Raw genomic sequence first — 23,430 nt, forward strand, 5'->3', positions numbered from 1 at the left:
TCTTCCAATAGTTTGTTTAATAGTCAACATCAAATGTATGATTCATATGCATACAGCTCCACTGATGTTATCAGACAAAAACAAAATCTTATCACACATAAATATATCATAGAACGCTTATGTTAAATGACCTCAAGATGCAGGATAAACTATTTTATGACCCTATACAAGCCAAAGGCTTATGATCTCTATAGGATAAGGATGTTTACTGAGACTGAAGCATTGCGGGGTGAGCGTCGTCTTGTGACGTGATCTAAGTCTTACCCGCTTAAACAACTAGCGTAACTTGGCTGTCTGATGTAATCTAATATGGCTGCCACAGGTTTAAAAACAGGCACAGGCTAAGGAAGTAACAATAATCAGCCCACTTCCAGTTGTTTGAAAAAATAAGAGCATATAAAGGCAACATTTATTCAGGCAAGTGGCGTCCTGCAGGACAGGAAGCAGTTGAAATGGCTGTGGATTTTAGAAGGTCTTTTTCTCCTCAAATATAAGGTTGGCAGTGGCCTTCTTGGCTGGAAGATAAAATAAAACACTGGATTATTAACCGTTCATAACTTCAAATGACAAATGCTAGCCATTCTAGAAGCCTTACAACATATTTAAATGCACATTTGATTGCTATTCCTCCAAAAACATGAAATGCATCTGGGTTTCACCTTCATCTCTAAACTTGTCTGCCGCATCTGATGCTTTATCTTTGATGTCTTTCACCACATTGTCGATCTTGGCTTCATTCTTCAGGAAGAAGGGCCGAATGATTCTTGTGTAGATCAGAACGGAGCCGTTTGATGGAGTTGGAGACATGCACCAAACCAAGAAAGCACACTAGCGAGCCAAAAGAGAAACAAAACCATTACTGTCTACTTCATAATACAAAAATCAAACACATCACACTGCAAAAAATGTCTTTCTTACTTAGATTTTGTCTTTTTCCAGCCAAAATATCTAAAAATTCTTACACCAAGAAGGATTTTCTAGACAAGTAAACAGTATTGTCTTGTTTTCAACAAAATTAAGTGTTTTTGCTTGAAAGAAGCAAAATAATCTTGGTTTTTTTTACCCCATTGGCAGATTATTTAGCTTGTTCTAAGCAAAAACTCACTCAATTTTGACTAGTTTTTCCTGAAAACAAGACAATAACTTTTACTTGTCTAGAAAATCCTTCTTGATTTAAGAATTTTTAGATATTTTGGCGGTGTAATAGTATTTTACATATAAATAACGTTTTGTCTTAAATCCATTCACACTGTTATTCTTTTAGGGCTTCATTTTGTATTTAATCATTATGTGATATATAATCATCCATAGAGGCTGGAAGAGTAAAACTTTATATTCAGGTGTGTATGATTATTAGTCACATTTTCTTTAACAGATAATATGAGCCAAAAAAGAGATTTAACTCAGACTGAAAAGTCAAAAATTATTAAATGCTCATGAGAAGGATGCAATACTAATCCAAATCCTAGAATTTGCAAAGTTAAGGCATGACCACCGGACAGCGAAATGCTCGTTGAGTCTGCATGGTCGGAAAAACCAGATGGAGAAGTAAGGACTCATTAACTGCAAAAGAATTAAGAATTAAGGTGAAGAATTAGGACTGAAACCATTTAATCTCCATTGCCACCATTTTCCAGAACTGAGACCTACCTGGAGACTCCAGAAGTGCAATGTGTCAGGTTCTCGGAGAGTTTGCTTGGGGGAAAAAATCCTAAAATGACCCTCAATTAATAAGAATAACATTTTGAAATGTTACATAAAGACTGTTTTTCATAGGCTTTATAGACAGATGAGTTGAGATCCTCTTATACAGCTCTTTCAAGAATTTATCCTCTAGAATCTGCCAGTAAGTTTGGGGACTTCATGTTTTAGTCTCATATCTTAAAAAGGCTGTCTTGCAGAGATAGACTAAAATTAATTCCTAAAAGTTACTGCCAGATTCTGGAGGATAAATTCTTGAAAGAGTGGTTTAAAAGGATGTGGTGCTGGTCCTTCAAGAGTCACTCTTAACTCATCTGTCTATAAAGCCTATGATAAAACAGTCTTCATGTATTACACAACATTTCAGAATGTTATTCTTATTAAGTGAGGGTCATTTTTTAGTATATTTTACCCAAGCGAACTCTCTGAGAAGCTGACACATTGCACTTCTGGAGACTCCAGGTAGGTTGCAGTTCTGGACAACGGTGGCGCTGGAGACTAAATGGTTCCTGATGGTTTCACACCTAATTCTTAATTTTTTGCAGTTAACATGCATCTTTTCCTCTCCACCTGTTTTTCTGACCATGCAGACCCAACTAGCATTTCGTTGTCCAGTGGTCATGCCTTAACTTGAAGAACTTGCAAATTCCAGTATTGCATTAGTATTGCATCCTTCTCATGGGCATTTAATAATTTTGGACTTTTCAAGCAAAGTTAAATCTCTCTTTTGGCTCATTTTATCTGTTAAAGAAAACGTAATTATGCACACCTGAATATAAGGAGTTTTTCACGTCCAGACTTCATGGACAGATATATATATATCTCACTTATAAATAATAAAATACAAAATTAATAGTAGTTTTCAAGATTGATGTGGTTTGGAATTGGTAAAATGTACTTGGAAAAAAATATGACCAGAATATCAACGTGCCTAATAATTATGCACAGTGTAAACCTCAATCTAAAGAGGTGCAACACATTTCAATAGGTCAATAAAATTACTAATGTTAAAAAACATGTTCATCTTTAAATTTAATTTCCAAAAGACTTAGTTACGCCTGTAAACTGTTAATAGGAAAATAACGGTGTGGCACACTTATTAGGGTACAACTTACTACTGATCTTGGGTCTAATACATACTAACAACACCAACCAGATCAAATATACACTTTTCCATTAGTGTTAACTTTTGAGACCTTTGGTCTATAAACTTAAAAATGTTTTTTTTTTTCCCAATTTGTACCTTCAATGAATTAAATTCTATAAATTAAAATATAAACTTTTTGAATGCAAGAACGCTTACCGTGTGAACAACTTTGGGAACACCTTCAGGTAATTAAATTTGTATTTAGGCCATTTGTGTATTTATGATTTAATATTAATGTTTTCTTCATACTGACCCTGCACTGACTTAATGACAACTGGTCCTTTAATCTAATATTTTCTGTTATGCTTTTTATTTGTTGTATTTGTGATGTTTATCAATAGTTAAAATATAGTTTTACTATTTATTAAGGTCTATGTCATGCCAAAATTCCCTCTTTCTTTTCATGCACCAGTAAAAAATGTAAATAAATGGTCTGTATTTTTTATTAAATGAAAAACAAAATAATAATAAAAGAGAGCATTATTACAGGGTAAATATAGTTTCCAGTGTTACTTTCAAAATGCACCAAAATCAACTTGACATGACTGACAACATGCTCTTATTACAACAAAATGCATTTAACTATAACTTAACATTAATTGTATAATACCTTTCCCAAAAAGTAGAACGGGAACCAGGAGAGGAAAATGTCAGCGAAGAACTCAGCGACGCTGAACACGCCGTAAACCACCCAGTAGGTCAGCCATTTGGTGTCATCCTCTTTGGTTGCGCTCTCAATAGCTTTGATTCTGCAAATACACAAACAGTCACACAGTCTGATATGATGGCCTGATGTCTGCTTTCTCTACACTGTCTGTAATTTCAGATTTACTAATGTTGGATAACAGACAGAAGATAAAGGATCTGATTGTTAATTTAGTGCATTAGATAACCGCTTCTCTTAGTCTTGTGAGAAGACCAGCGAAACTATTTTGTTTTGTTGGCCCATATACAGAGAGGAAACAAATTATTTGATCCCCTGCTGATTTTGTACGTTTGCGCACTGACAAAGAAATGATAAGTCTATAATTTTAATGATAGGTTTATTTGAATAGTGAGAGATTTGCATTTTAATGAGTGAAATAATGAGTGAAATAAGTATTTGAACCCTTTACAAAACATGACTACTAAGTACTTATATTTGAGGAGGGATTTTGTTTCACTCATCACTGCAGATCCTCAAGCCATTAAGGTTTTGAGGCTGACGTTTGGCAACCTGAAGCTTCAGCTCTCACCACAGATTTTCTATGGGATTAAGGTTTGGAGACTGGCTAGGCTTCTTCTTAAACCACTCCTTTGTTGCCTTGGCCGTGTGTTTTGGATCATTGTCATGCTGGAATACCCATCCACGAGCCATTTTCAATGTCCTGGCTGAATCCATCCTCCCTAGGATGTGGTGCAGTTGTCCTGTCCCTTTAGCAGAAAAACACCCCCAAAGCATAATCTTCCAACCTCCATGTTTGACGGTGGGGATGGTGTTCTTGGGGTCATAGGCAGCATTGCTCCTCCTCCAAACACAGCGAGTTGAGTTGATACCAAAGAGCTGGATTTTGGTCTCATCTGACCACAACACTTTCACCCAGTTCTACTCTCAATCATTCAGATGTTCACATGTGGTCTGTACATGTGCTTTCTTGAGCAGGGGGACCTTGCGGGCGCTGAAGGATTTCAGTCCTTCATGGCGTAGTGTGTTACCAATTGTTTTCTTGGTGACTATGGTCCCAGCTGCCTAGAGATCATTGACAAGATCCTCCTGTGTAGTTCTGGGCTGTTTCCTCACCGTTCTCATGATCATTGAAACTCCACGAGGTGAGATCTTGCATGGAGCCTCAGACCGAAGGAGATTGACAGCTAGTTTGTGTTTCTTCCATTTGCGAATAATCACACCGACTGTTGCCACCTTCTCACCAAGATGCTTGGTGATGGTCTTGTAGCCCATTCCAGCCTTGTGTAGGTCTACAATCTTGTCTCTGACATCTTTGCACAGCTCTTTGGTCTTGGCCATGGTGGAGAGTTTGGAATCTGATTGATTGGTTGTTTCTGTGGACAGGTGTCTTTTATACAGGTAACAAATTGATATTACCAGCTCTCCCTTTAAGAGAGTGCTCTTAATCGCAGTTTATTACCTGTATAAAAGACACCTGGGAGCCAGAAATCTTGCTGATTGATGGTGGATCAAATACTTATGTCACTCATTAAAATGCATATTTAATTATAACTTTTTTGAAATGCATTTTTCTGTTTTTGTTGTTGTTATTCTGTCTCTCATTGTTAAAATAAACCTAACATTAAAATTATAGACTGATCATTTCTTTGTCAGTGGGCAAACGTACAAAATTAGCAGCGGATCGAATCATTTTCCCTCACTGTAGTACTACATAATGCGAATATGGAGCTTATACTCAAGAAAGAAAACAACCAAAGTTTGATGCATATGTTGCTATTTATATGGCCAAAAAGTAAGATGATATTCTCAGTGTTTAATGTAAGTGAATTAAATGTTTATAACAGTATAATAGACTACTTACATCAAATGTGGGGAGGCAAAACATAATTCAATGCAATACTATGATGATTGAGATATTTTCCTCAATCATATTTCAATGAATGAAAAATTAAATAAATTTTTTTAAAAAGTTGCTTCAGTCTAGTAAATGATTATCTCAAATATTACTAATAATATCCAAGTTAGGTCCCACTTTACATTAGGTGGCCTTAACTACTATGCATTTAAATGAATAATTTGATACAATGTACTTATTGTGTACATACATGTTTTAACATTGTACTTATCTTTTTTTAAAAAACCTATATGTAATTACATTTGTAACTAATTTCTGTAATTACCACTGTTGACCCACCCCTAAACCTACCCATACCACCAAACCTGCCCCTAACCTTACCCATATCCCACCTTAATAGAAGCAAAAGTGTTTTGCAATGCAATTTGACCACATTAAGTACATTGTACTTATTTTTGATGCAAGTACATAATAGTTAAGGCCACCTAATATAAAGTGTGACCCAAAGTTATTCTTACATTTACTTTATAAAACCAGTAAACATTTCACAGTTAAAAGACACATGAAGCATGATCTGAAGTATTAAACAAGGCTTTTTATCCGAAGTAGATAATGTAAAACGGGTTTTTCAGCAAAGTTTTGATCACGCTGATAATTTAGAGGCCTCAGCAAAGGGTTTTACAGGGTTAATATTGTGTGTGATATCTGGGTTCGTGAGCATAAGGAGTTCAGTGAGCAGAAGAATGAGTCACACGGCCTTCTGTGGTTTGCCATCTTTAACCCTAAACTGCCATCAGCATTTCATCTGACGATGGTACATGATGGTGGATTTATACTCTTATCTTCTCTTATAATCCTGTTCATAATTACATGCATTACAGTGTTAATGTGCTGAACTCTGAAGCTGCTTTCAGTGTCTCCTGAAAAGGTTTTTCTTTTGTGAGATAACAAGTGAAAGCGTGCATCCTTGACACGCAACAACAAACCTCACTGATTCCTGCGTGCCAAGCAAACACATCTCGGCTTCCTTTCAACAATGTTTGGTGTGCTTTATGTGTGTGCGTTGATCAGTCTTTCTATGTGAGGAACAACCTAAACTAGTCTTGTTTATTATATAGTTATATAGTCATTGTGTCTCTCCAGCAGACTTCATTCATAGTTTCTATTAACTTTTTAAAGCGTGAACATTTTGGTTGCCTGGACTTTCAACAGATGGACAGCCATGAACAAGATATTCAGAACAAGAGACTGTGAGTGTGATTTCAGATTTACATAACAAACGTTAACACGCTTTGTCCATTTTCTCTCTACTAAAGAAAACAGTTGCCAACAAATCCAGATCAGGATTATCAGGATAGCAGGGGTGTTTTGCTCTAAATGAATCTTTATAAATGATTGCACTAGGGATGATTTATTGTTGACTGATTGATCAGCATTAACATTTATTAAATAAACTTACTGATTGTTTTTTAATCAACTGCAGGACAAATGTGTGCAGTATTAGATGTCGAAAACATTTGTTTTGTAATTTTAGAATATAAATGGTTAATATATTGTATGCAAATGCATACATTATACAAAGACAGGTATATATAAGCTATAAGCATATAAAATTACTTTTATTTTGGATGTGATTAATCACATATTCATAATATGTGTGTGTACTGTGTATGTATATATATATATCATATACAGTCAAGCCAAAGGTTATTCAGTCACCAGATATAACTGTTGATATTTTTTACTAATAGGTACAAGGCACTATAGTTCATTTATGTAAGTAAACTGTGACATATTATACCCAAAAATTCATCATACAGTGGACTACCAGTAAAATTTGGAACCAAAAATTTGATTTGACACTTTGACCTGACCATGTTTTGTCACTTACCTTTCTAACATTATCAAGAAGATGAATTTGTTCTGACAGTTTAACTTTGAGCGCTTGTCATATTTTATTACCATTTGCAAAAATATAGCGAATAAACTGTAATAATCTGAGAAATGTTAAAGGTGTCTGAATAAATGTTGCTTTGATTGTATACATAAATACACAGACATGCATTTGTATATTTTAGAAAAACATGTTATGTTTTGGATGCGATTAATTGTTTGACAGCAGTACTTTTAATGCAAAAATACAGTGTTTGTCTGGTTGTACTGATATCTTGTATTGGATGTTTAATAACAAAAAAAAAACGTTTTATTGTTTAATTAAAACTGATTTGTATATCACATGAATAACCTCATTAACACTACAAAAGAAAATAAACACACAAGAAATTTCAGATCCTTTATGAATTCTTTAACATGATTTTTTTGTTCTTTTTCACCATAAATGTTCTTACATGATCAGTAAACCAAACACAAACGAATATTATATTTGTTATTTATTCATAATATTACATTATATATTTATATTCAAATTATGTTATTTACCAGAAGGTTATATGTGACCCTGGACCACAAAACCAGTTTTACGTAGCATAGGTATATTTGTAGCAATAGCCAAAAAGACACTGTATGGGTCAAAATTAAAGATTTTGCTTTTATGCTTTTATGCAAAATCTTTAGGACAGGAGGAGGTGATGTGAGGCCAAGTATGGTGACCCATTCTAGGAATTTGTGCTCTGTATTTAACCCATCCAAGTGCACACAGAGTAGTGAACACACACCCGGAGCAGTGGGCAGTGGGTATTGAGGGAGGAGAGAGTGCTGTACATTCACTCTCCCCACCTACAATCCCTGCCGGACCTGAGACTCGAACCTGCAACCTTTGGGTTACAAGTCCGACTCTCTAACCATTAGGCCACGGCTGCCCCGCACCGTGGGGCACCGCACCGATATTAAGTAAAGATTATGTTCCATGAAGATATTTTGTAAATTTTCTACTGTAAATATAACAAAACTTAATTTCTGATTAGTACTATGATTGCTAAGAGCTTAATTTGGACTTTAAAAGTGATTTAAGTATTTGTTTTTTTTTGCACCCTCAGATTCCAGATTTTCAAATAGTTGTATCTCGCCCAAACATTGTCCTATCCTAACAACTTAAAAAAAAAAAAAAAAAATTAGCCTTATGGCTGGTTTTGTGGTCCAGGGTCACATGTTCTTTACATTTTGTTGAATTATTTGTTTAAGTGCTGTACGTATGATATATATGAACTTTCATTTTCCATATGATGCTAAAAATTATGTTATGACATGATTCTTGTATGTGCAGCCTTAAAGGAGTACTTCACTTTCAAAACAAAAATTTACAGATAATGTTCTCACCCACTTGTCATCCAAGATGTTGATGTCCTTCTTTCTTCAGTCGTAAAGAAATGGTGTTTTTAAAGTAAAACATTTCAGGATTTCTCTGCATATAATGGAGTTCAATGGTGCCCACGAGTTTGAACTTCCTAAATGCAGTTTAAATGCAGCTTCAAAGGGCTCTAAACGATCCCAGCCGAGGAAGAAGGGTCTTATCTAGCGAAACATTTGGTTATTTTCTAAACAAATTGACAATTTCTATACTTCTTAACCTCAAATACTCGTCTTGCCGAGCTAGAAAAACTGAGCATTTGAGCTTAAAAAGTATATAAATTTTAATTTTTAGAAAATAATCCCTCGTTTTGCTAGATAAGACCCTTCTTTCCTCGGCTGGGATCATTTAGAGCCCTTTGAAGCTGCATTTTGGAAGTTCAAACTCGGGGGCACCATAGAAGTCCATTATATGGAGAGATATTCTGAAATTTTTTCCTCAAAAAACATAATTTCATGAAATACATGAACATGACTCCTTCAAAGGAGTAGTTCACTTTCAGAACAAAAATTTACGGATAAAGTACTCACCCCCTTGTCATCCAAGATGTTCATGTCTTTCTTTCTTCAATCGTAAGGAAATGGTGTTTTTTTTTTTTTTTTGAGAAAAACATTTGTCTAGTTCCGAGCTAGACAAGACAAGCATTTGAGGTTAAAAAGTATATAAATTATAATTTTATTTTAGAAAATAACCCATCGTTTTGCTAGATATGACCCTTCTTTATTCATCTGTGATCGTCTAGAGCTGCATTTTGGAAGTTCAAACTCGTGGGCACCATAGAAGTCCATTATATGGAGAGATATTCTGAAATTTTTTCCTCAAAAAACATAATTTCATGAAATACATGAACATGACTCCTTCAAAGGAGTAGTTCACTTTCAGAACAAAAATTTACGGATAAAGTACTCACCCCCTTGTCATCCAAGATGTTCATGTCTTTCTTTCTTCAATCGTAAGGAAATGGTGTTTTTTTTTTTTTTGAGAAAAACATTTGTCTAGTTCCGAGCTAGACAAGACAAGCATTTGAGGTTAAAAAGTATATAAATTATAATTTTATTTTAGAAAATAACCCATCGTTTTGCTAGATATGACCCTTCTTTATTCATCTGTGATCGTCTAGAGCTGCATTTGGGAAGTTCAAACTCGTGGGCACCATAGAAGTCCATTATATAGAGAGAAATCCTAAAATGTTTTACTCAAAAAACATAATTTCCTTACAACTGAAGAAAGAAAGATATGAACATCATGGAAGACACAGAGGTGAGTACATTATCTGCAAATTTTAGTTCTGAAAGTGAACTACTCCTTTAAGAGAATATTACTTATTCATGATGACTGTTGTGAAACAGCACAGATGGCATAATGACATATCAAATGTTCAAAATAATCTCTAATAATAACCATATGAACAAAAACAACGTTTCGAAAGCAGTTCTTTCTCAGTGCCCACTTCCTCCTGCTGTGATGACGTCAATACGTTGTAACCGCGAAGATGACGTAATAACCTGCGAGTGATGCCAGAAATAAAACAAAGAATAGAGTTTAAACTCACGATATGTAGGCAGGATAGACGAATCCGATCAGATTGCAAAGTAGAGAAGCGCCGTATCCGATCACCAGATAAACCGCCACGAACGCGATGACAGCTGCAAGACAAAAGACAACATCAGATCTGTCAGTCATTCGCTCTATTATATATATAAAGCGTATTCTTGGTTAAAAGGCAAGCTGTTTTTTTCCCTGATCTGATGTGGCCGACATTACAGCACACATGTGTTCCTGGTTAACATCTCACCATATGCGATGTAGGATCTGTTCACTCCAGTCCTCGCCTCGATCTTCGCCAGCACGTCCGTCATGAGATTCTTCTCGTTAAGAAACTTCTCGAAGCGTTGTTTTAGCCCCTGCGCCATGATTTGTCTGTGTCGATGATGGATTTATTGCAATATGAGATCAAATTCATGAACAGCAGCTCAACTCCCGCTGCTCTCTCTGTGACTTACACGCTGGGGGTGTGACGTCAAGGAACCACTTCCTCAACCACACCCTTCACAGCGGAGTATAACAGACAGACACCAAAGAAAGGCTTTTATTTGTTTAGAATTTTATTTAAAGTTAAATCAAGGTGGTGATCAAATTATAGTAGCTTTGCCTTTACGAAAAGCCTAATTCATTATTCCCAGTAATATTTTTTTTTTTTTACAGTTGTAACTGCTGCGTCCCAATTCGCATACTATCCGTCCTAAATAGTATTCGAAAATAGAATTAGTATGTCCCAAATCGTAGTATGTTTAAAAAAGTATTCCAAAGATTCCCGGATGGTCTACTACTTAACTTCGGAATTCGAAGTGCGGATCAGTGCACACTCTAATAACGGCTAATATGGCCCACAACACATTGCGCGGTGAACCAGGATTCGATTAGAACTACAAACACGCATAAAAAGTGTTAAAAAACTACAAATATGGCGGATATGCGCGACCAACGGACAGGCTGTGAAAGGGTGTAACCTGTGTAACCTGATAAAAAATATTTATTTAATGCTATCCGCGTTATATTTTATGTGCAGCAACATTATGAACTTGTATAATGATAGACTTTTAAATGCATAATTATCATAATTATGCAAACTCATGAGCAGAGTTCTCGGCATGAAAGACTCCTGAAAGAACGTGCCTCTTCATTTCTCTCTAATACGGTAGGAAACCAAATTGAACGAAATGTAGATAATGTTAATTTCGATGATTGACAGGGCAGTTTAAACAGTGACAGGATTCAGGTAACTAAGCAACTAAGTAGTATGTCCCAAAGCTTGCCTACCATTTTGCTACAAACTCAAAAGTATAAAGAGTACATACTTATAGGTCATAGTATAGTAGGCGAATTCCGACGCAGCACATATTAATGTATCGCACGATCGTTATAATGCAATCAATCAAACTTGCTAATCTCCTAAATCTCTCTCTCTGAACTTCACTGTGATTGGCCTATCTTTGATGTCCGTTAGGTAGCGAGCGATGTGATTGGTCAAGAGTTCTCAGAGCAGCGTTTACGCGCTCTATCATTGACTGACGCATCGAATCCCGCCCACTGTGAAGTTGTTCTTGTTCATGAATTCGCGGCGCTATATTTTTAGCTTGTTAGCATGCTAGCATCAGCGTCGTCGATATAAATTCACAGCACTGCTTGCTCTTTTATTGTTAGTACAGAACCATGTACTTCAGCCACTTATTATAAATGCGAAGCACGCAAGTGTAGTAGCTTTGCGCTGTTTTTAACTCACTAGTCTTGCTTGTTCGGGATGTTTTTACCCTTAACATGGAGACAAAAAGAGGGGAGATTCCCAACGGGCTGCTGGATGACCTTTGCAGGTAAACCGAGAGTGTACTTTTACATTTGACTGTCTATTTAAAAGTATCTATAAGTGGGGTGTGTATTTATATCGGGTTGAGTGGTCGAATAGCTCGTTACGTTGGTTGTCTTTGTTAGAAGGCGATTTAACGGACTTTGCAAAACCTACGAAGCTGCTAACAGGCAGACAGTCTTTAGAGTAACTTATAGGCAGCTTCCGAGTCAGCTGCAGTTTTGTACATCTTTGGCGCGTCCTGAGGATATTTGTGTTTCACATGCGCGTTTGGAGTCAGCTGCGGGTTTGGACCAGTGCCAAGGAGGCGGTGTTTACGCTCCAAAAATCACTAATAACATTTCCCAAAGTTCACAGTCTGATAATTATTATGATGATAATGCTTTTTGCTGTTCACATGTTCTAATATTTTGAACTACGTGGTCAGTTGACTATTTGTAGAACTACTTCCGTGTTCTATTTGGTACTGCTCACTCATTTCCTGTAACAACATTCACGCAACTGCACATCCGGATGTGATTTCCCCTTTTTTTTTATTCAAGGAACAACAACATATAACATGTTATCAAAAAATCAAAAGAAAAAAGATAGATTAGAAAAATAGAAAAAAAAAGTTGCCAGAGGGAGGAAAGTATTAAACATAAAAAAACAAAATACTATATATTTATAATATATATAATATATATTATACAGTCAAGCCCGAATTTACTCATACCCCTGGCAAATTCTGACTTAAAGTTACTTTTATTGTTTGTTTGTTTTTTGGCTGGGAATGACACAGGCTTCTCCCAAAAGATAATAAGATGTACATTGTGGAAAAAAAAAATATTTTCAAATTTCAAAATTTACCACATTTCACATTCATAAGTGTAAATTAACTATTAAAAAAACAATTTTATGGTTTTGTTGACTGAAATATGTATTTATATCATCAGTATTCAAGAAAGCTTTAAAACCAGCAATTTATTTACTTTTTGACCGGAAATGACACAGGCTTCTCCCTATAGATAATAAGACGATGTACAAGAGGCATCATTGTGGGGAAAAAAAAATTCTCAGCTTTTATTTACATTTGAACAAAAAGTGGCATGTCCAAAATTATTCATACCCTTCTCAATAATCAAATCCTTGGATTCTTTTTTACCTCTCTCACTATCCTCCTGACCAGCACAGCTGTCACTTTTGTCTTCCGACTACGTCCTCTGAGATTTTTTTATAATACTTTAAACTGTAGCCACTGGAACTTCAACCCATTTAGATATGGTCTCATAGCCCTTTCCTGACTTGTGAGCAGCCACAATGCGCAGCCGCAGGTCCTCATTGAGCTCCTTTGTCTTAGCCATGACTGTTCACAAACCAACAGCAGAGAGCTTCTGTTTTTCACCTGTTGAGTTGATTAAAACAGCTGTTCCCAATGAATCAGGCTAATTAGGATGCTTTAGAACAGCTCAGACTATTTGGAATGGTATAGAACTTTGGATATCCCCATAGACTGACAGTTTGCAAAGGGTATGAATAATTTTGGACATGCCACTTTTTGTTCAAATGTAAATAAAAGCTGAGAAATATTTATTTTCCACAATGTTTCCTCTTGTACATCTTTATCTTTTTTGTGTCATTTCCAGGTCAAAAAAAACTTGCTGGTTGAATAAAAGTAACTTTAAGTCAGAATTTTCCAGGGGTACAGATACATACATGTATGTAGATACAAAATCAAATAAATATATTCTAAAATTCACACACTTTCAAAGTTCTTAAAGCTTTCTTATTCACAGAGTCTCAAATACTGTTGATATTAATACATATTTCAGTCAGCAAAACCATACAATTGTGTTTTTTAAGTAAAAGTACTGTTCCTCTTTGTCAGGATAGTCAGTAAAGCCAAAGAGTACTTTTTCCCATAAGAGTGAACAAGGTCTTGAATACTGAATGTTTTCGCTAATACATTTTTGGACCTCACACCATAGTGAAACCGAGGATGTGCAGTGCCAAAATAAATGCAAGGTAGTAAAATTTGTATTAATAATAACAATAATAATGTTTATTATTGTTGTTGTTGTATAGTCAGATTATTTTTTTGTTAGTTAAACAATTAGAGTTCAGATTATTGTTGCCTTTTATGGTATCTTATTTTTAGATCTGATTGAGTTTGTCAGAAAACGTGTATCCTTAAGCATCCATAAGTATCCTTTTTTTTTTTTATTGAGTTGTATATGTTACCTGAAAGCTAAATAATATTTTCAGTGATTTGTTAGGATAGCACAATATTTTGTTGTGTATATACAACTATTTGAAAATCGAGAATCTGAGGGTGCAAGAAAATCAAAATATTGAGAAAAACGCCTTTAAAGTTGTCCAAATGAAGTTCTTTTTCATGCATATTACTAATCAAAAATTAAATTTAGATATATTTACAGTAGGAAATTTAAATATATTTATGGAACATGATCTTTATTTAATATCCTATAGATTTTTAGGAATAAAAATAAAAATCAATACTTTTGACTCATACAATGTATTTTTGGATATTGCTACAAATATAACTGTGCTACTTGTGACTGTGTTTTCTGTGTTTTTTCTTGTAGTCGCTTTATTCTTCACATCCCCAGCGAGGAGAGGGACAATGCCATCAGAGTTTGCTTCCAGATTGAGCTTGCCCATTGGTTTTACCTGGACTTCTGCATGCAAAATTCACCAGGATTACCTCAGTGTGGGATAAGAGACTTTGCCAAGGCTGATATCCTAAAGCGATCTTTTTATAATGCTCTTATATGAAAGCATACTTGGGCCAGAGAGAGCACTGAGGTTGTCAGTGTTCAATAGCCCTAGGAAAGATTTTCAGCTCTGCAGTATAAGGAAATATCCCCCTGAGACCCAGCTATGGAGCTTTTGCCTTTGTAGTGGAATATTTATATTTTAGTGAGTTCTATGAGAACTTGCATCAGTTTTAAGACCTTGATGTCATGTGCAGAGCATATTCAGGACTTTTTAGAGATAACAAATGTTTAGACGTTTGATCATAACCACACTCTCTCCTTGGTCTTTAAAGATGGCTAAAAAAAACTTTAGTGAAAATTGTACATCCTAATGGAAATATGATAATATTTTGTAATTGTCATTTAAATCTGAATACTTTTCAAATTGTTAAAGCAACATCTCAGGAAAATGTTTTTCTTTTGGGAGATATAACAATTGAATAGGAAAATAAATAATATTTCAATATTCTTATGAAATATCTAATATTATTTTGAAAATCTGGCCAATTATTACTCCCATTATGACAATTGTTATTTTTTTAATCCTGTCCCAACAGCAACACAAATTAATATGCAAATTAGATACAGTGTATACAGGGTTTCTACAGATAACATTTAAGACCTTTTTAATGCCACCTTATATGAAATTTAAGACCTAAACCTGTGAATACACATTCAATTACATACTTACAGTATATGTAATATTTAATGTGTTTAATGTCAAAACTAAAATGAATGATATTTATTACTACAATATACAGTGAACATTCCACATCAACAGACAATATTCCACACAAAAATATTTTATAAGCAATATTTTCATCAGTGTTCAACTTTTACATACTTAAATCTGCATATTTTTTATTTACCTTTATAAAGGCCTTTTTTTTACTCTTTAAATGTATGCATCACCTTTCATTTCAAATGATTACAATTCAACAAATTCTATATATACAATATATAAATAATGTTATAAGATTAGTGTTTTAATATGAATTTACAAACAAGACTGTAAACAGTCATTACCACATTTTAAGGTCTTTTATTAGGAAATCGTTATTTAATACATTTTAAGACTTTTTAAGGACCCACGGACACCCTGGAGTAGATGCACTGTGTTTAATGGAAAAAAAAAAAGTTTATGGAAATTTTTACACACATACTGCATGAAACAAAATGGTTTATCAAATCATTTTTGTTATATGTTTTTAACATAGTTGAGAATCATCCTTAAAGTTTGGTATGAAAGCAAAATCCTGAAACCTAAAAATTGATTGGTCCTTAAATTGGTGTCTTTTTGATGTCTATTCATGCCTTTTTATTTTTTAGTCCTAGTGTCCTCTACAGAGGACATAGAATACAAAATGAATAAAATATTTTTCAAAAATATTATTTTTTTTCTAATGATCTAAACAATGTAATGGCATGAGCAAATACTTAATTCACCATTTTTTATCTGGCTCTCAGGAGGATATGACAGAAACAGACCAAATGCAGTTTTTCTGAAATGTATTTAAACAGTTTGGACCATTTAGTCTTTTACAAAGGTAGATCATTATCCGTCAGCCATCAGACTAACTTGAAAAGGGCTTGACTGAACACAGAGCTGTATTAAGCTTTTTTTTTGAGCAGAATAATGCACTGGAGATCCACATACCCTAACACACAAATACTGTACATGTTTAGCTCATTTAAAAGCAACAGAAGTAGACCTAAAGTACAGTGTAGAGAGCACATGTTGGTTCTTTTTAATGCTTTATCAGCATTTGTAGCAAATATACAGAAATTCTAAATCAAAAACTTTCTACTTGTCAGTAGTGTTAATTTAGTTAGGGTTATAGTTTTCATCAACATTTCATATTTTTTTTTTACGATAAGGAAACTATTACAAAATAAAAAGCAGTTTTGAATGACAAAAAGTATGAAGAAAATCTATTGGCCTTTTTGTCAACAAATAAAAACAAGACAGAAATGTTTAGGAGGGGTGATCTAGGATGACCAGAAACTGTTTGGTTAAGTAAAAACAATGTTTTTGTGTTTTTTTCCCCCTACTTTCTGTGTGTTACCTTAACATTATGATCACTTTTTAATCACTGTCCATTCCTGCTGCCCCACGGAGAGGATGTTCAGAAGGTTTTAGAGCAGTGGAAAGAGTATAAGATGGGTGTGCCTACGTTTGGTGCCATTATTCTCGATGAAACACTTGACAATGTACGTATATCATGTTATGTGATTTTAAAAGAGGGTTGCAGAAACCTTCATGTATTTATTGGAGTTATCATTCATTACTTATCCTCTTCTGAAGGTGTTGATGGTCCAGGGTTATCTGGCCAAGTCTGGCTGGGGTTTTCCTAAAGGGAAAGTCAATGAAGATGAGGCTTTCCATGACTGCGCTGTGAGAGAAGTATGTGGTTTTCTCCTCTTTAAAATATGTGACCCTGGACCAAAAAAACTAGTCTTAAGTCGCTGGGGTATATTTGTAGCAATAGCCAAAAAAACATTATATGGGTCAAAATTATTGATTTTTCTTTAATGCCAAAAATCATTAGGAAATTAAGTAAAGATCATGTTCCATAAAGATTTTTTTGTAAAATTCCTACTAAAGACATATCAAAAGGTAATTTTTGATTAGTAATATGCATTAAGAACTTAATTTGGAAAACTTTAAAGGTGATTTTCTCAGTATTTAGATTTTTTTGCACCCTCAGATTCCAAACCATACATCAACAGAAAGCTTATTTATTGAGCTGTCATATGATGTATAGATCTCAGTTTTGTAAAATTTCACCTTATGACTGGTTTTGTGGTCCAGGGTCACACATAAATGTTGGTTCTGAGAGATGTAAGTGTAATGAAAATTTGTTAATGTTTCTCTCTCTGCAGGTTTTGGAGGAGACAGGCTTTGACATCCGAGATCGTATCTGCCAGAAAACATATATTGAACAGAAAATTTCAGATCAGTTGGTTCGATTGTACATCATACCAGGAGTTCCTAAAGACACCAAGTTTAACCCCAAGACCAGAAAAGAAATAAGGGTATGGATGCATTTAATGATCTTTTGGCCTTATAGATGCACATACAAAAGCTCTAATTGTGTTTCTCCGCTCTTTTACATCCTTTAAGAACATTGAATGGTTCCCACTGGATAAGCTGCCTTGCCACAGGAACGATATGACTCCGAAATCAAAGCTTGGACTGGCTCCCAACAAGTTTTTTATGGCTATTCCATTTATGAGGTACATCTTCTCATGAATGAGGATTGAAGTGATGCATGGTCATGTTTTTGTTTGTTTGAAGTATGACTAAGGTGTGAAGTGTCCATCTGCAGGCAGCTCAGAGAGTGGATCGCCAAACACAAAGGAGAGTCAACGAGCAGCGACGAGGATTTTGCGTCCAATGGCAGCACACCTTGCAAACCATTCCGGTGCAGTGATTTTTGCTATGAAAGGCATTCAACATCACAGTTGAATGTGTGCAAAGATGTTATGTTTTGCATAAAGAGCTAATAGTGCAGTAAAAATTATGGTGCAATATTTTAATATTTAATATTTTAGTGGTTGTGCATTTAAACAGGAATGCAAATGTCAAATAAGAGCCAGCAGACTAATTATAGTTATTTCACAGATTTATTTGTTAAATATCTGAAGGCTGCACTTAAGACTGATTAGTCATTCAGAAAGCCTAGTAATTTATGTAAATTGCCTATGAAATATGTGACTCTGGAGCACAAAACCAGTCTTAAGTAGCATGGGTATATTTGTAGCAATAGCCAAAAAAACATTGTATGGGTCAAAATTATAGATTTTTTCTTTAATTCCAAAAATCAGTAGGATATTAAGATTGTTACATGAAGATATTTTGTACATTTCCTACTGTAAATATCAAAACTTAATTTTTGATTAGGATTTTCTAAATATTTAGTTTTTTTTGCACCCTCATATTCCTGATTTTGCCAAATATTGTCCTGTCCTAACAGACCATACATCGATGGAAAGCGTATTTATTCAGCTTTCAGATGATATATAAATCTCAATTTCAAAAAATTGACCACTAGGTTACTATAGCAGGTTTTGTCAACCAAGGGTATTCAAGTTCCAGTAGGTCCAGTCTCTGCATTTTTTTTTTCTCAGCTGAGGTATTTTTGAAATAGTTATACATTTCTAACGGCATAGTACTTTTTAAAAGACAAAAAATCCCAAACAATCATCAAAGACAGGATATTAAACCAAAAAATATTTAATATTTAGTAACACTTATTATTACCTATGACATTTCCCTCAATAAATTTGAATAAATTTGCTGTAACTAGTAAAGTAACACATTACTTTTCAATTGACAAGAAAATATGAGTTACTTTTTCAAATAAGTAACGCCAGTTACTTTCCCTCAATTTATTGATTAAAAGCTCTCCTGTCCCCATGTTGAGAGAAATTGTGAGTAAGATGTTACTTTAGTTCTAGAATAAATGTGAACATGCATTAATTCATCTCACTCACTAAAAAACAGATACAGTATTCCTCAAAATGAATAAAAACTTTAATTCAATGCTGACCTGCAATAATTAAATGTTAAATAATACAAATATCCTTTATGTATTTAATCCCATTTTATTAACCGATGTCTTTGCTGCCGACCTTCGATGATCCAATTAGCAAAAGTTACTCAAGATAATCAAATTTTTAATAATCTTTTTTTTTATGGTTAAAGAGTTGACATTTTTTCTTCTGCAGTCTACTGTACAAACATAAATTTACTGAGGCTTTTGGTGTGAAAAGGCTTTTACATTTGCAAAAAAACAGAACGTTTTATTTTAAAAACAAACAAGCAAGCCCTGCCCAGGTTTTAAAAGTAATGCGAAAGTAACGCAATGCATTACTTTTAAAAGTAGCTTTCCCCAGCACTGGTCCTGAGGACCCCGGTGTAGTATTTATATTTCTAGAACAGATCAAGTAATTTCTGTTTAGATATGTGTGTATGTTACTGTATGCCATAGATTAGGCAATTAGGTGACTGAAATGATGACATGTGCTAATTTTTGCTGTTCCTCTGCTCAGTTCTAAGCCCAGAAAGTCTCAGATGTTGTTGGAAGCATCTCCTGAAAGCTGGTCAAAGCAAAAACAACAGAAACCCTTTGGACAACCCTCCCAGAGTGAGTTAGTAGACGTGCTTAAACCCAAGGTAGGTGTTCACGTTGCATAATATTGTGTACATATAAATTATTTTGCGGATAGGTGTAAGCACTATGACTAAAAATCTTAGTACAGAAATCCACATGTATATGCAAAAACTGAATTCCTAGAGTGATCAGTCGATTTAGTGCTGATAGGTTGGTTTATTTCATTGCAGAATCATGTGAAAGGCAACAGCAAGAAACACCAAGAGTCTCCGAACCTGAAGAAAAGTGCTAATGGTGTCAGTCAGCAGCAGGTAAGTTGCTCCGTGCTGCTACACACATTATTTACAGTTCATTACAATAGTCATTATAGTTGTGTAACACTATGTTTGTTTTGTAGAAAGATGACAAGAAACTTCAGCCCAGAAGACTGCAGGATAACTTTGACACAGGTGAATAGCTTTTTAAGAAATGATGCATTATGGATTAGACGTGGGGCTTTGCAATTAACTCTAGGTAAATCAAATCAATTGTGTTTGATCAAAAGCAAAATCCTCACTAAGAGAATGCATGACTGTTTGAACGTGTTGAAATGCATGAGAGTAAGGGTGTGGTCACATTTGTGATCAGGGTTTTTCCATGCAGATTTCACAACAGGTAAAGTTGCTTATGAGGATTTGCTGTGTTTACCATTAGGCAATTGCTTTAAAGCATGTGTCTACACTATTGACAGTGGACCTTTTAGACTGTGAAGTTTTGCTAATGTGACTGCTTATTCATCAATTAATTTGACCATATGCATGGAGCGTTCTTTAGAACTTCCGCATAATGATAAGCAGCTGGTAAACGTCCGCTGAAGCTCATTTTATATGTGCTATATATAGGTGGACACTCTTGAGACTCCTCTACTGCCTCGTTCTTATCAGAAACTGAGACAAATAATAATTGCAACATCGTAAATAATGATAGCGGCATTCAGTTTCATTATTTAACAACGTAGAATTTAAATGTCAAGGAGATTACCTGCATAGTTGAACATTTAAATGCTGACAGCTAAACACTATCATAAAATGTTTAGGCTAACATTAGCTATCTCAGTAACTTACCTTCATAGTCATGAACACATTTTTAAAATGTAATATTGTAATATTTTAAAGCTATTATTATTTTCAACTCTACAGCTGTGCAATAAAATTCACTTTTCATTCATAAAGATGACATGGAAAAAAATGTCTTTTCACAGAAAACATCTTTTTTTTAAAGATGAAAATGACATGAAATTACCCATATAACCACAAGATGGCAGCAGAGGATCAATCATTGGCTGCAGCTGGCGTTTCAACTCCCTAGTTAAGACGTCTTGCTTTTTGATTTATTATAAAATTACTAGCATACTAAATAGTTGTACTTTTACCGCTCTCAAGTATATAGTATAGCAAGTGCAAAAAGTCATTGAAAAAATATGTTTATAAATAAGTTCAGACACGTCCGCATATAAGGGTGAATTATTTAAATACTTATATATAGTTCACCACAAATTAAATTAGTTTAATATTAATGGTATAATAAATACTGCAATCGATATGAATTTAAAAACTACATCTTTTACGCTTCATCTTGAACTGTAAAAGCTATTAAATAGCCTATATTTAACTTTTTACTCTGAATTTAGTCTGAATCATTTAATGCACAGCTCTTTTTTTTTGCCATCAGCTTGTCAGATGTTTGGTCCGGTTATTACTGTCAATCATAGCAAAGACTCGTGCATATTTAGCTGATTTACGCACATATTTTTTTTTTAACTGGTGTTTGTCATTCTTGAAACGGTATACATGGACGTTTGGACGTTTTCTTCTATTGTGAATGGTTTATGTAGAGAAAATGAGCAAAGGACACTCCTATTACAGCACAGTACAGTTGACCAGAAAGCTGGCTTGTCTAAAACAAGGAAGTAATCCGTGCATATGTTCAATTGAATGCATGAATTAAAAAAATGTCCACAACTGCTCTCCATTGTTTTTCAGATGCAGCTGGTGAAGTCTTTGGCTGTAACGGACAGGCAGACTTGTGTTACGGGGAATACATCGTCTCCTCGCGGTCTTTTCTCAGCTTTAAATTTGACCGAGAGGCCATCATGAAATCCTGCTTTGAGTCCTGAAGTTCTGCTGTACTGCCTCTGGTTTTTAAAAGATTTGACACAGCAAATTTCCTTCAGATCTACAAGTGGATCTTCTGCGCTGTAACCTGTTAGTCGAGATGCAGTGTGTGTTGGACCAAGATTACAGATAAATCAAAAAATTCCTTTTTCCACACACGAATATCCGTTCCTATTAATCTGGATCTGGAATGCTGTTGGCTTGAGTTCTTTGTAGACGTAATATTTAAATGCTAAAACTTGTGTCCAATCATGAGTGCGTCACTACGGAGAAGTTTGTCTTGGTAAACCTGTTACTAATCTGTTAAGAAACTAACTGGTTTGTTTGAAAGCCCTGAAGTGCTATTTCCAGCCGTTTCATTGTGAATTCAGATCTTACAGTAATCAGCTGGAGTCATGTCAGTGTTCGTTGTTTGCCGTTTTTGCTATTAAACAAAAAATAAGAAGCTGCTCAAAAAGTAAGCTTTGGAGTGTCACATGACTGGTACTGTACAGATAGAGAGGACATTTCTCATCCAAAAGCAGTGAAACCCAGTCAAGCACTATATACTTTATCTAGTCCTCAGTCACACTCAGTAAATGTCTACTCAGTTGGACATTGATGTTTTGGACTTTTCAGTTTGATAAATGATTTCATCTGTTTGTAAAGGTGTTTTCTGTTCATGTTCATTGGTATTTTTATCATGCTTCAACCGCTGTCCTGGTTTTCCCCGCCCTCCACATGGTTGCGATACAATATTAATATTTTCTCTGTGAAATGGCACTGATGTCTGTGGTAAGTTGACTTACAATAATGCAACATGATTTGCTTAACCACATTATCTATGGTTTGTATAGACGTTTTTTCTTTCTCATTTTTTGGTAAATAAAGACACTTTCTTAAAAAGTGATGGTCTCTTTTGTCTTCCCATGCACAAAAATATACATCCTCTTTCAAGAACAGTCAAACAAGAATAATTTTGATAATATTCTGTCATCTTTTAGTCTTCTGTAATATCATTAAAATTTGACAACATCTTGAATCCCCAAATGCAAATAAATGAAGAAGGAAATCGTTTCATTCATTTTAAATAACTGGATTAAGATTTAGAGAAATAAAAGAGTCAAGGCAACACCTTTGGCCTGCCTCCTTCTCATAGTACAGGGGTGTTCAAACCTGTTCCTGGAGGGCCAGTGTCCTGCAGATTTTTAGCTCCAACCAGCCCCAACACACCTGCCAGGAGATTTCTAGTACATCTGAAGACCATGATCCGCTGACTTTAGCTACAATTAGGGTTGAAGCTAAGCTCTGCAGGACAGTGGCCCTCCAGGAACAGGTTTGGACATTCATATTGCAGGGCTGCCCAAACTCGGTCCTTTAGAGC

The 23,430-nt window shown here is 34.8% G+C and overlaps 2 protein-coding genes across 2 annotated transcripts; one reads left to right on the forward strand and one right to left on the reverse strand.

Annotated features, from left to right (window-relative positions):
* reep5 (receptor accessory protein 5) lies at nt 1–10,727 on the reverse strand. Its single transcript, XM_073829412.1, has 5 exons — nt 10,473–10,727; nt 10,230–10,323; nt 3,459–3,597; nt 660–828; nt 1–515 (listed from the first exon to the last, which is right to left on the reverse strand). Exons 1-5 carry the CDS (start codon nt 10,588–10,590, stop codon nt 466–468), a joined length of 570 nt encoding a protein of 189 aa, XP_073685513.1. The 5' UTR covers nt 10,591–10,727; the 3' UTR covers nt 1–465.
* A 998-nt stretch (nt 10,728–11,725) lies between these two features.
* On the forward strand, nt 11,726–22,952 carry dcp2 (decapping mRNA 2). The gene is made up of 11 exons (XM_073829411.1): nt 11,726–12,048; nt 14,627–14,778; nt 16,881–17,008; nt 17,103–17,201; nt 17,681–17,833; nt 17,922–18,034; nt 18,127–18,222; nt 19,853–19,976; nt 20,145–20,225; nt 20,312–20,363; nt 21,936–22,952. Exons 1-11 carry the CDS (start codon nt 11,996–11,998, stop codon nt 22,067–22,069), a joined length of 1,185 nt encoding a protein of 394 aa, XP_073685512.1. The 5' UTR covers nt 11,726–11,995; the 3' UTR covers nt 22,070–22,952.
* Nucleotides 22,953–23,430: the final 478 nt, after the last annotated feature.

The sequence above is a fragment of the Garra rufa genome, chromosome 23 (genome assembly GCF_049309525.1).
Source record: "Garra rufa chromosome 23, GarRuf1.0, whole genome shotgun sequence".
NCBI lineage: Eukaryota > Metazoa > Chordata > Actinopteri > Cypriniformes > Cyprinidae > Garra > Garra rufa.